Raw genomic sequence first — 13,543 nt, 5'->3', positions numbered from 1 at the left:
TTTCATGGGTACGCCACTCCGAGGTCCCGGGTTCGATGTAGAAAAAGTTCATTATTTTGTTAGTTATGTGTTTGTGGTACCGTCGTTTCTTCTGATTTTCCATAACACAAATGCTTAGGCTACTTATATTGGAATCAGAGTAATGTATGTGATGTTCTCCAGTTTTTATTTATAAATTTAAAATTTATCTTAGTTCATACTATATGTATATGTATGTAAATAAATATTGCTAATCGTTTTTCTATCCTATATTTATGTATTAAAGAACCAACTAATTCTGGAGAGTTAGTTGGGACATTGGATTGTAATAAATTAGTTAGTATAATTTAATGTTCCAGAAAGAAGTTAGTGAATAGATAAAGTATTCTTTTTTTTCTTTTTAAACTTTTATATTTATTTACATAGAAACTTTAAGTATATATAAATATGCAATAAAAATAGTTTTTATATAAATCAAGACCGCGTGGAATGGGGGCAGGAATGCTAGCAACATTTCCCCGTTGAATCGCATTTCCGATAATTTGTGCAAAAAACGAACCAGCAATCCTGCCACCAGTGGAGGCAATAAGGCGAGGTGTTATACTTTTGATGATTCCAAGTGTTTCAACAGCTGAATTTAATTCATCTGATAAATAACTTAACGTTTTTAATTCTTGTAGATTTTACATTTCATTGCAAAATGTTATTATAAACGTTTTTATGATATTACAAATAACAAATTGTTTAATGTTTTTTTTTTTTTTTTTAAATACATAGAACTCCTCCAATATCATGTTTCCACAGGCATCAGCCCCACCCTCCCCAGCTGGAGGTTCGGCACAGTCCAGTCCAGCACCAGTTTCCCCAGCTGGGAGCAGCAGCGCGCCTCCACGTTCTCCTCTCCCACTAGTGGCTCCAGATCTACTTGCAATGCAGCTGTTAGACCAGCATTCGCAGCTGCAGGCGTTGATGAAGCAACGGCTGTTTCACCAGCACCACATGCAGAAGCAGGTAGGAAAATAGAAAGAGTTGTTATTAGAAATGTTTAAAATGATTATTAGAAGTGAGCCTACTTCTAATAATCATTTTTATAATATAGTTTGTGAGGAAAAAGATGAATATCTCCCACCTCAATTCCTCAATCCTAAATTCATATAATATTTAAATTATTGATATATTTTTGATTAAAAGTTTTTTCAATATAAGTTTGTTAATACAATTATAATTAGTCTTTCAATTTAAAAGCCTCGTTGGTCACATGTCAAGCTTATTAAGTTGTGAATCCCAAGAGTTTAGGTGCAAACCCCGGGTCAGACTAATTAAAGAGTCATTGGATACTGAAAGAAATGTTCAAATTGTTTAAAAATTAATAACCCTTTTGGGGCATTTAATTTAAAACATTTAAGATACAAAGTTACGTTAACTTTGTATATTTAAATGTTGAAAAAGAGTAACTTCTGAGTTTCTTACCAGTTCTTCTCGATAGAATCTACATTCCGAACCGTTGGTAGCTTCACTTAATATAGTTTGTAAAATGAAGATTCAAAAGTGCTTTTAAAAGCCTACTTGGATAAAGTATATTTTGATACAATTTGAAAAGGCTTTTAATATCCCAAGATCTTTCCAGACCTCTAAATCCGCCCCTGTCTGACCTTAAAAATGGCAGTTTGACTGAAATCTATTAGGAGTGTCTTATCATTATCATTTTCAAGTTCATATGACAAGAGTTAAGTTAGCTTAACGTTTTATGAAATCAGTTTAATCATCTACAGCACATGTCGTCTGAAGCTGCTAAACGGCAACTAGAGCAGTCTCGACTGCAGGACCAGATCAATCTGAATTTGCTCTCACAGTCGCATTTGCAGCCACCGGACAGTTCTCCAGGTAAGTGGTGCACAAACCAAAAGTTAGAGACTTCGTCGAACTATAGAACAGAAAAATACCTTAGCCGACTAATTCGTTTTGACATCGTGGCTTCATTTCTGAACATGGATTCTCTGTTTGTGTTAGTTACTTCTGAAACAGTAGCTTAACAATTTATCTGTATTTACACAGGCTCTCTACAACAGCAACTTGGTGCTCAACAGCAGCAGCTAGTTCAGCAGCTACAGGCGGTGCAGCGGCAGTATTTAATGCACGCGCCTCTTTCTGTTCCACCTAATGCTCCTCCAGGTTTGATATCACCTAAATACTTTAAGATGAAACCACTGTTTATACTTCATCTAGGTCATGAGTTAAAGTTTCTTAAATATCTTCTCAATAATAATCTTCTAAATATACAGAAATTACAGTTTTAAAGTTTAAAGTTTAGAAGTTGCTATCATTTCCTAAAGCTTAAATATTATCGATTATATGTAGAGCCTATCTAGATTTTTTTTATTATGACGACCTCCGTGGTCGAGCAGTGTGTACACAGGTTTTCATTCGTTTTTTATGTTGTCTTGGGTCTGGGTGTTTGTGGTACCGTCGTTACTTCTGATTTTCCATAACACAAGCTTAGCTACTTACATTGCGATGTATGTGATATTGTCCAATATATATTTATTTATTAAAAAAAAAGAATTTGAGATCTATCTATCTATAATTAATCGACAATGTCAAGAAAATATTGTAAAATAGTTTTAATTTTTGTTAGATGTAATTTTAACGTGGGTAGAACAAAATTTTACGATACTGAAAATTTGCAGGATTAATGCTCTGGGGTAGTGAAATAGAGGAACATCCGCTATTCGGGCGTGGTGTCTGTAAATGGCCTGGCTGTGATGCTCTGGCTGAAGACTTTCAGGCCTTCCTCAAGTGAGTACATATTTTCTATTCTATTATGTAACTTCGAACTTCGGCATGTAAATCTAATTATATTTATAGATTTTAGTGGCACTAAAATTTGCAAGATCACAGATGTCGTGGATGAATGGAAATGTTTTAAGAATTGTATGTATCACGCCAAGGTGTAATATTCACCAAATGTCCATTTCCGCTACTATTGGCGTGCACTAAGAGGCGCGGCGTCCTTGCAGGCACCTGGAGGGCGCGCACACGCTGGACGACCGCTCGGCGGCGCAGGCGCGCGTGCAGATGCAGGTGGTGGCGCAGCTCGAGCTGCAGCTGCGGCGCGAGCGCGACCGCCTCGCCGCCATGATGCGCCACCTGCACGCCGCGCGCGACTCGCACCACGCCAAGCTGCCGCACGGTGGGTAGCCGCTCCCGCGCGATGTGCGGGCCTCACGTCGCGTCGTATGCGACGGCCTAGGTGACGCGCGAGGCCTTGCTTGCGATTTAGGAGTTGGTTGTCAGGTGTTATAAGAAGACAAATTTCATCAAATTCGGTTCAAAAGTTTGACCGTAAAAGAGCCACAGACAGACAAACAGACCGAGTTACTTTCAAATTTATAATATTGGTATAGACGGACACAGGTGTCCACTGTTCCATCCCTTTCCCTATCCCTTCAAATTTAATAATTCGAACCCGATATCCCAGTAGACAATAGAAGTATTGTATAAACTAGTTATAACAGACTTTGAACCAAAACAATTGGCAAATAAACAATCCTTAATCATAAAATAAGTAAAAGGAAAGAAATGAAGGATTCCAATATCATTAAAGTTAACAGTTGAATTTTTATTGTAGCGAATATGAGGTGAAAAATGATAATATTAATATTTTTTAACACGCTTTAAAATAAACAAATTGGGATTGCTTCGAACCAGAAAAAAAAACCAAGAAACAGAAATGCAACATCAGTTTTGGGGTAGCTCAAGAAGACTTTCTTCTTTCAGGTCCAGCCAGCGAAGGCGCTTCTCCCGGTCCGGTCAGACGTCGCGTTTCCGACAAATCCGGAGTCGCTATAGCTGGAGGCAAGTTTTGTCACAATATTATATATTTTTGTTTTTTTGTAATTCCACTCTCATATTAACACTTCGTGTTCTTTTCAAATCTAATACTATTGAGTCGTCATGATCCAGATAACGTGGACCTAGACTTACCTAACTTTGAGAGATAAAATCATATAATAACTTAGTACTCATAATTCTTATGACTTCTATGTTCTGTAGTTGCTTAGGGGGGCTTTTGCCATATCATTTTTTTATGTGAAGATTATAAAGGTAAACGTTTCCGGGAATTCGAAGTGCACTAGCATCGGAGAGATAACTTTTTTCAAGAATTGTCTCTGATTTAGTAGCTGTTACAATTTTATTTACGTCCATATGGGTTATAGAAAAGATATGAATAGATATGGCTGGAAAGAAAGTTACTTGTGAGATGACGTCAGATAGGGAAGTATGGAAGATAAAGACATTATACGCCGGCCCCGAGTAATTTAGGAAAAGGGCAGGAGGATGATGATCGGTTATAGCCAAAAAAATAGCTGATTTAATCACTAATGACCAATTGTTGTCACTCGATTAATTGTAACGTAATTCGACATAGAGATGGGCTGGATCACACAAGATCATACAGGATTAAACCGGTATTAACCAGTTAAAAAGTAAATATATCATTTATGGTTCCTATTTAATTGAATTGAAAAGACAAATGCAGTTTCATGACGATACTTCTCGGAATCTACATTTCAAATTTGTGGTGATTTTAAATGGTCGGTGTATTTTGTCGGTAAAACCCTATTTCAATAAAATTTGTATTTTGGTACTTATTTAATTAAAATAGCCAAAAATTTGCCGAATTTGTGTCAACGTGTGGCAAAATGAATGATATTAGTAAATATGATTGACAATTATTCAAATAAAAGTGCTTCTCTCTCAAGGTCTACCCTATATGCTCGAAAGAGCTGGATTAGACGTCCAACAAGGTAAAAATTATATTCATGTATAAGGTATATTAATACGTAAGGGTGCGTCCTGAGTGCCGGCTCGCCGCGCCCGCTCGCAGTGCGGACTAGTTCTAACTTTTGGAGTATTTGTTACGTGTGCGTCGTCGTCACTCAGGACGTACACGTACACAAAAAGAAGTTGATTACAGGATCAATGTCACAATTTACTTCAACTTAACTTCGACACAATTGTAGCTTTTATTTTAAGCATATACGTATTTTGTGGGAAATTAAAAAATCCTGAAAAACACGATCGTGAAAAGTAGCAAAAGTTAAAACATTTACTGTTAAAATTTTAACATTCCTAGTATACATCAAAGAAATGACCACGAGTCGGTTTTCAACATTGCATGATTGATAAACGCAGTGACCAAATAGCACTGACGGTTTAAAAAATTGCAATTATTAATCTACAGGAACTGCAATTACATATTAATTTTATACAAGTGACTCGGCAATAAAGCTAACGTCCTAATATCATTCTTTCTTATTATTTAAGTCATTATTTATTTGATTTGATTACTTTTTTGAAGGTAAGGCATGTTATTGCGAAGTGAATATATTTTATTGTTATATAACTTTATAGAAATTCAACGCAATCGCGAATTCTACAAGACAGCTGACGTTCGGCCGCCGTTTACATACGCATCGTTAATTCGACAGGTAAGTTATTGTCGGTACCATTTTTATGATAAAGGCAGCCAGACGAGCAAATGGGCCACCTGATTGTAAGTGGTCACCACCGCCTATAGGCAATAGCGCTGTAAGCATTCCTTATATCACCAATGCGCTATCAACCTTGGGAACTAAGATGTCCATTGTGCCTGTAGTTACACTGGCTCACTCGTCAAACCAGAACACAATACTGGCTAGTACTGTTTGGCGGAAGAATATCTGATGAGTGGGTGGTACCTACCCAGACGGGCTTGCACAAACCTTACCGCTAAATTTAAAATCAAACAAAAAAATCACACTTAACCAGTATTTTATTCATGTATTTATTTTTATAATAATTACATGAATCTGTAATCAGTTTAAACATACGTCATATTTATTTTTCTGAAATCCACACACGCCATTTTTATTTTTCCCCAATCCCGCCAAAACTTATCCTTTTTTCACAGATAAAGGAATCGTAAGCCAACGTTCGATTCCAGTGTATAGAAATAATTATTGGTTCGAAATATAAAGTTATTAATAATTAATATTCTAAATGATATTATTATTAATAATTATTTGCTCACATTTCAAACGTGAGTTATGTTATTAGTTAAAACGGCAAAGTTTTTAAACTTGAAAAGTTCTTATAGTGTAGAAATATTTGATTAAGTATTATATTCTCTGTACTGAGGGCTAATTCTACTAATATTAATGGTGATACGTTCACGATTCTACTCCGATCCAAATTATTCGTCACATAAATAATACTCAGCTTAAGCGTAACTGAGGGACAATTCTACTATGTAAATCGGCTATGGTACGTTTATATTCGGGTCCAACATCGAGCGAACCGCAACTATAGCCTCTTACAATGGGAGTAGGAAAAAATATAAACAAACCTTAGATTTACGTATTTCATGCGATTTGCTAGTAACTCAGCTATATCTCAGTAGGTACTAAGAGTTTATGATTTATTTATAATACAACACTATTACGCTTAACTAATTATATCCACATTAATTTTACTTCCAAAATTCCGATAACAGTTTCGTCGACGTTCGAAACGCCATTTTTTAGATTGATCAAGCTCTCGGCCAATGATATCGCGTCAGTTTGCTGTCAAATGTTGTTTATTTGGCTTTTTTCCTGTTATGGTTCGTAATGTTTGGATACGTTTGCGATAAAGTGTCAATTTGTTTGTTGATTAGTCAATTTAATTCGACGCTCATTGTAATTATTACGAATATTATTTTGATTAATTTGACTTTAATTCCAGGCCATTATAGAATCTCCCGACAAGCAGCTGACTCTGAACGAGATCTACAACTGGTTCCAGTCGACATTCTGCTACTTCAGACGCAACGCCGCCACTTGGAAGGTAAGATGTCAATTTAAGAAGAAAACATAATTGGCAAAAAAATGTTCATTTGATTTATGCTCGTTTCTGTATTAATACATTTTGAAATAATTAATTGTACATCGCTGCAGAATTATAAGGTAAATTGTAGTTAGTTTAACACCAGAATAGTTTATACGGCCTACCTTCAAAGGTAAGCTTTGATTATTTCAAGAATGCATCATTGATACTCAAATCGATCTGACCTATAGCAAAAAGAAAAAAAAAATGTTGTACGAAGGTAACGGAATATTAAAGTTTAGCGCAATTACGATTACAAAAAAAATGTATTTTACAATCATTAATTGCATAGATCGATTTTAATTATAAATAATTTTAAAGGGATAGGACTCGTTACAATTTTGTAACATTCAAACCAAGTAAATTACGTAAAATAAATCGGGGGAGAAATGAAACGCCATGTCGAAATAGTCGAAACGTCATCGCCGAAGAACAGACCGCCCCTAGGATAAGCGAAAGTAAAACACACCGCGACAAATACACGTATGAGACACCGAATCATACAGATATTTGTCACGCTCGGGAATCGAAGTCGCGACCCGCACGTCGCACTGCAATACCGAGCCCATAACAAGTAGATGAGTACGAACAGAACGCGGTCCGTCACAACCTGTCGCTGCATAAGTGCTTCATGCGCGTCGAGAACGTGAAGGGCGCGGTGTGGACCGTGGACGAGGTCGAGTTCTACAAGCGCCGCCCGCAGCGCGCCGCGCACGCGCCGCCGCCGCTGCACGGGTACCGCGCCGCCGCCGCCGCAGACCTTGCGACTCCCGCGACCCACGCTCACACATACACCGCTCCGAATCTCACTCGATACAGATACCTTCACACGACCACTAAACACTATCGCAAAAATATCCCACTTGGACACATTTTCATGTCGACAACACTATTCAAGATACACTTTATTCATAAATTTATTTAACCATAACGGTAAATAAATTTTCATAAATTACACTCTAACAGAAAAAACTACACATCTAAACACTCCGTCCACAGACGTGTGCACAATTACACACTTTACACTACATACTAAACTATACAAAATACAAATGACCATTATACACGATATACAAAAATGAGCTAACAATACATCTCATGGGCTCATAACCATACAATACTGCATTGCAACACAAATTGTTCGATAAATTACTGACACATAGAACACTATACAAAATTGCAATACAAATATTGATAAACAATTTATACAAACACATACTCGCTTGACACATTTATACACAAATCTCTGTTATACAATCATACTGTATCTAACTAATACACCCAAAATGAATTTGTTTTATATTACTAACTCAATAACTGACTGCAACTCCAGTTTACATTTCTAAAATATCTGTACATTTAACTTTACACACAAATATTACACGCCAAACTTTTATAAGACACACAATCCATTATACACACTGAAGTGTTAAGACGTTTCTTAATTGAAACATTTAACTTCAACATAATTTCATACACATTACAACTATTCCAATAAATAATCCCATGTTATACTTTTTTACACGTAATACACTAAACTAATCTCACAACACTAAAACAACATGCTTACAAAATCGATTTCGTTTGGATTATTAAAAGTGACAATACTAAGCAATACTAACATTTATTCAAATAAATCAAACACAAAACGACCAACTGACAACATAAGTAACACTTATGGTCTAACAAATATCATCTCATTTTACACAAACTTACACACTTGAAAATTACATATCCCAAATAACACTATACGATTTAAAGTCAAATTAAAACGTCATAATTTTGCACTCTGATATATTAGATGTAAAAAATATTTTATACATTTTTAAAGAAAGAAATATATGTATATTTTAATACCAAACAAATTACGAACAATTAATAAATTAGTAATTTGTTCTAAAATTAATGCACTTGTGTCAATGAAAATTCGTTGTAAACGATATTGTTCTCGACACACGAAATAAATTCGACCACTATCAACATTCGACACTGACTCAAAATATACTAAACAAATTAATCTCTTCTTAATATTTTCTATCTAATCTAGTTATGTATTTAACTCTTATTGTGTAAATAAACGTTTTTCTCGTTTCAGATTTTTGAATTTGTATTTATTTGTGTAGTTAATTTTAAATTTGTAAGTAACGCTGTAAACGAAACGTCCGTTTTTAATAATGATATTGCATCGCTTACGACGTTACAATATGTGATTGTAATTTTTGTATTTAGGGTTCGTTATATGTGTGTGTTCGTGGATTTCAGCGCAACGATAAATAACATTTTTTCTGGCTTGCCTATTAACCTCGCTCCCACCATCGCTCCCATCCCGGGTTCTCTCTTCTTGGGCCGTCCCTGCATGTTAATCACCGACACCTCCACGACGATCTAAATGTGCTGCAATCGTCTCATCGCCGTTCGTAATATCACAACGGTCGAACGATTGAAGCACATCACTATCATAAGTAAAGATTCTGACGGTGGGGATAATACGACTTTCCTTACATGTGCTAAAGATAGATGAATTATAGAACGCGATCCGGACGAACCTGTCTCTGCACAAATGTTTCGTGCGCTACGAGGATGACTTCGGCTCATTCTGGATGGTGGATGACGCGGAGTTCGTGAAGAGACGGCACCTGAGCCGCGGCCGGCCCAGGAAGTATGAGCCCTCGCCGGGACCCAACGCCGCTCCCCCACAGTAAGGGCGCAGCCGCATAGAAGTTGCGACCGTCCAACGAATCAGATTAGCAGCTTTATAGACAATTCGTTATTCAGCATGGTACAGGGCCGCGATGAACGCGACCATCGGTTACCTCCGAGATTTGAAATATAATTTGAATTTTTCTTAAATAAAAATCATGCTGAATCACAAATATATAGCAATAAAACAAAACAAATCAATTAAAATAATATTTTCGAATTAGTCCTTTACCGCTTGGAATGTGGAATTTCGAAAAGTAGAATGGACTGACTTCACCCTTGCGATAATCGTTGGACGATCGCGTCCAAATAGAGTTTCATGTATGTGAAATATTCGAAACGAACTTAAAATTATCACTTCGAGTGATGATTTTCTGTTTTATTTAGATTCGGTGTTTCTGATCATAATGAACGGTGTCACTGTATAAGCTTAGATACAAACAATGTCATGTTAGTCTGTAACTAGAGCCACATGTTTATATAGATAAAATATACAGCGTGTGCTTATATATACATCAGTATTATTAATTTAAATTCCACTTGTGAATAAACTGGTTCATTTTTCCGAAATGTGATGTTTCTAGTATCAAGTGTTTCATTGAACGCGGTCATGAGATTATCCACATTACGCTTCTTTATATCAACAGATATGTAAGCACACGTATTTAGTTTGCGAAGCTATAAATTAATTGATTTGCGATATATTTTTAACATTACAAATTAAAGATTCGATTGATTAGCTTTAATCATGATATGTTGCTGTATCACTGATACCATTTTTGATTTACGCGTTTGAAATGAAAACAATCAAAGACGTAATATCTTCATAGTCATGTTTATTTAAAATATAATCATTATGCATGTATATTGCGTTTAAATTGTAAAGGAGATCGTCGTTGGACACCCAAGTAAGATTATGTCTTGTAATACTACTTTGTTCCCCGTGTTGACTCGCATGCTCCCTTGTTAAGGTAAGTCTCGGCTTTGCTTCGCTTTTGCAGTTTCGTCGCATGCTAGTTTTAGTATTTTTTATATCATATTTTTTTCTATATGCTTGCCTTTTATCTATTTTATTCTTTATTATCTTTTTATCTTTTATCTTTTCACACACACACATACACACTCATTATTCGACTCTAACATAAATTACTTGTACAAATAATTGGTATCATACCTTCCAAATTGTACACTCCACAATTTTGACACTAAAACAAAGAATACGATTTTTTTAATTAAAAAAAAAGTATCGAAAAGGTCTGATGGCCGGGGTATGATTTTCATTTTATTTTTTTTATTATTAAAAAAAAAAAAGATTAAAACAAATAAAATCTGATATTTAATTTTCAAGTGAATTAGTTTGTATATTTTTCGGGTCTGCGTTTATTATATGAATTAACGTTACGACAGGTTCATGGGAGCTCAAAGTCCACCGATGATGACGAGCCCTCACAGTTACAATGAAGCTCTAAAGCGAAATCTTCAGGTAAATATCGTTTACAATTTGAATATTTTAGTTTAAAATATGTTCTTTAGAAATTGACCTAGAAGGTAGGACTTATCGTTATGGATATGCTCAACTAATAAGTAAAGGTAGTAATTACCTATGGTATTATCTTATCATTCATGAGAAGTATCTCTCTATGTAACCATACGCCAGAGTCTTATATATCGGTTGGCTCAACTCAATCTCGCTTTACAAATCGATCTTTCTAGTTCTTTCGTAAAACGAAAAACAATTTCAAAAATTTTTGGTCATTATTTGATTTATTGTGTTGTATATTAAAAACATTGGTCATTATTAGTTCTGCTTTAATTAAAATGACTTTAATTTAATATTACTTTGACAATATTTTATATCATCGGATCTTCTCAAAAGTCAAAAGTCAAAAATCTTTATTCAATATAGAAGTGTTTACACTTGCTTATTGATTGTCAAAAATCTACCACCGGTTCGGAATTTAACACCTCGGATCTGAGAAGAACCGGCGAAAGAAACTCAGCGGGATATATATATATATTTTTTTTCCTAATTGGCTTTTATTCCTTCTGTAAACAAGGATTATAAGGACCAATTAAACTTAATTTACTATATTCACTTAACTTTTAGTAGGTTGGCATTTATGGAAATGGTAAATTTTTCATACCTTTTTTCTAATTGCCAGAAATATATTTTTTATATATAAGTTATTACAATTTTTTTTTACATATACATCAATTCATAAAAGCTCGCTCGTTTACGGTAATTTAAATCATTGTCATCGTGCATCAGTATGAGTGAGTGATGCTCGTGTTTATAAGATGGCTTAGTGTGCGTGAGAAGACTGAAAGTAGAGACAGCAAAAAAATACAAAATTAGATTATATATGTTAAGGTTATTATATTTATCATTCATTGATTTAAACTCTGGGCAAAAGAACATCCTGACTGGTGACGTCTCCTCTTACCAGTCGAGGACATAATTTCAATCAATTGATTGGAATTATTGCCTCGACTAAAACTAAAAATCTTGACTTAAAATATATGTTTTTTTTTTAAGTAGCGAGAATAATTTGCGTCATAAGGTTTTCAACTCAATTTCAGGGCATGATGGAAGATTGCAACCTGTCGTACATGTCCGGAGATGACCATATGATGCAAAGCGAAGAGTATCCGTCTTCACATGATGATTACAGGTTAGATACCAACATCAATGGAAATGTAATGGAAGCAATTGTTTTAATTTAAGAAGATATTCTTTTACCAAACTTTAAAAATTATTGATAAAAAAAAATATGTCAAGAGGAATTAAACTTGTTTTATTGATTGTAAAATCTCATAAGGATTATCAAAATTCCTTATTTATACCTTCTTTCTTATATATATTATACCTTCATTTTACTTAAAATGCTAAATAAAAAACTGCCTCAGATTACAATTTAGCAGTCAGGCACCGCTGAAATTTCATGTGCTTAATTTGTGTTTATAATTCATCTCGTGCTCGGCGGTGAAGGAAAACATCGTGAGGAAACCTGCATGTGTCTAATTTCAACGAAATTCTGCCACATGTGTATTCCGCCAACCCGCATAGGAGCAGCGTGGTGGAATATGCTCCAAACCTTCTCCTCAAAGGGAGAGGAGGCCTTTATCCCAGCAGTGGGACATTTACGGGCTGCTAATGCTAATGCTAAGCTTAGCGTAAGACCTAACAAAAAATGTTAGTAACATAGTTGGTTACGAAACGATTTCACATTGGTGAGGTCACGTTGCCAATGACTTTTCTTCCTTTAATCCTTATGTGTAAATCATTTAATTAATGTCATTTTATTTAATAAAGAAAATCAATAGTTTTATTTCCTCTATTCACAGTCGGCCACCGATTATGAACGGATACGGTAACAGCAGTTCGTCTCACGACGTGAAAGCAGAGGACCTAAGCGCCAACGAGGCTCAGGATATCAAACCAAACTTGTATGCTCTCAAGAATGAGATGCAGGCTTCCGATTATTCTAACAAAGGTAATTTTGATGATAATGTTTTGAAAATTACTTATTTGTATTATATCGTCAGTCGAAAGGAAAATAGCTAAAACGCCAAAATTGTACTATTGGGAAATTCACTTGCCTACCACGGACTTTATGCAAGCATGTCTGGGTACCACTAACTCATTAAAAATAACTAAATAGTTATATATAGTATTATTGTGTTATAATTTTAAGGATGGATGAGCCAGTATAGTTGCCGGGACAAGGGCATATTTTAGTTTCTAAGGGTGGTGGCGCATTGGTGTTTTAAAGAATTCCTGATATTTCTTACGGCGCCAATGAAGCCTATGGGTGGTCACTGGCCATCGGGTTAGGCTTAGTGTATAAGAGCACAAGGAGCACGGAGCAAGTTCCCAGTTCGGAAATTTTTAGAGGTGGCAAAAATGATGAAAAGAAATATTATCAAATTAAATCATCTAATTCTAAATTTGTCTGTG

At 35.3% G+C, this 13,543-nt stretch overlaps 1 protein-coding gene across 3 annotated transcripts in view; it reads left to right on the top strand.

Annotated features, from left to right (window-relative positions):
* Positions 1 to 13,543, top strand: part of LOC125073657 (forkhead box protein P3) — a 76,061-nt gene that overhangs the window by 59,300 nt on the left and 3,218 nt on the right. For 2 of the 3 annotated variants that reach the window (XM_047684578.1, XM_047684580.1), the window contains 13 exons: positions 784 to 990; positions 1,752 to 1,863; positions 2,035 to 2,151; positions 2,667 to 2,775; positions 2,997 to 3,169; positions 3,757 to 3,834; positions 4,743 to 4,787; positions 5,395 to 5,471; positions 6,745 to 6,846; positions 7,478 to 7,620; positions 10,993 to 11,068; positions 12,166 to 12,257; positions 12,931 to 13,079. In XM_047684578.1, the coding sequence (XP_047540534.1) occupies positions 784 to 990; positions 1,752 to 1,863; positions 2,035 to 2,151; positions 2,667 to 2,775; positions 2,997 to 3,169; positions 3,757 to 3,834; positions 4,743 to 4,787; positions 5,395 to 5,471; positions 6,745 to 6,846; positions 7,478 to 7,620; positions 10,993 to 11,068; positions 12,166 to 12,257; positions 12,931 to 13,079 (1,480 nt within the window). The remainder of the gene's footprint in view (positions 1 to 783; positions 991 to 1,751; positions 1,864 to 2,034; positions 2,152 to 2,666; positions 2,776 to 2,996; positions 3,170 to 3,756; positions 3,835 to 4,742; positions 4,788 to 5,394; positions 5,472 to 6,744; positions 6,847 to 7,477; positions 7,621 to 10,992; positions 11,069 to 12,165; positions 12,258 to 12,930; positions 13,080 to 13,543) is intronic. The other variant, XM_047684579.1, reaches the window with a different exon arrangement.

Source organism: Vanessa atalanta, chromosome 25 (genome assembly GCF_905147765.1).
Source record: "Vanessa atalanta chromosome 25, ilVanAtal1.2, whole genome shotgun sequence".
NCBI lineage: Eukaryota > Metazoa > Arthropoda > Insecta > Lepidoptera > Nymphalidae > Vanessa > Vanessa atalanta.
The sequence above is the reverse complement of the archived record's forward strand: the minus strand, read 5'-3'. Positions and strand labels throughout refer to the sequence as shown.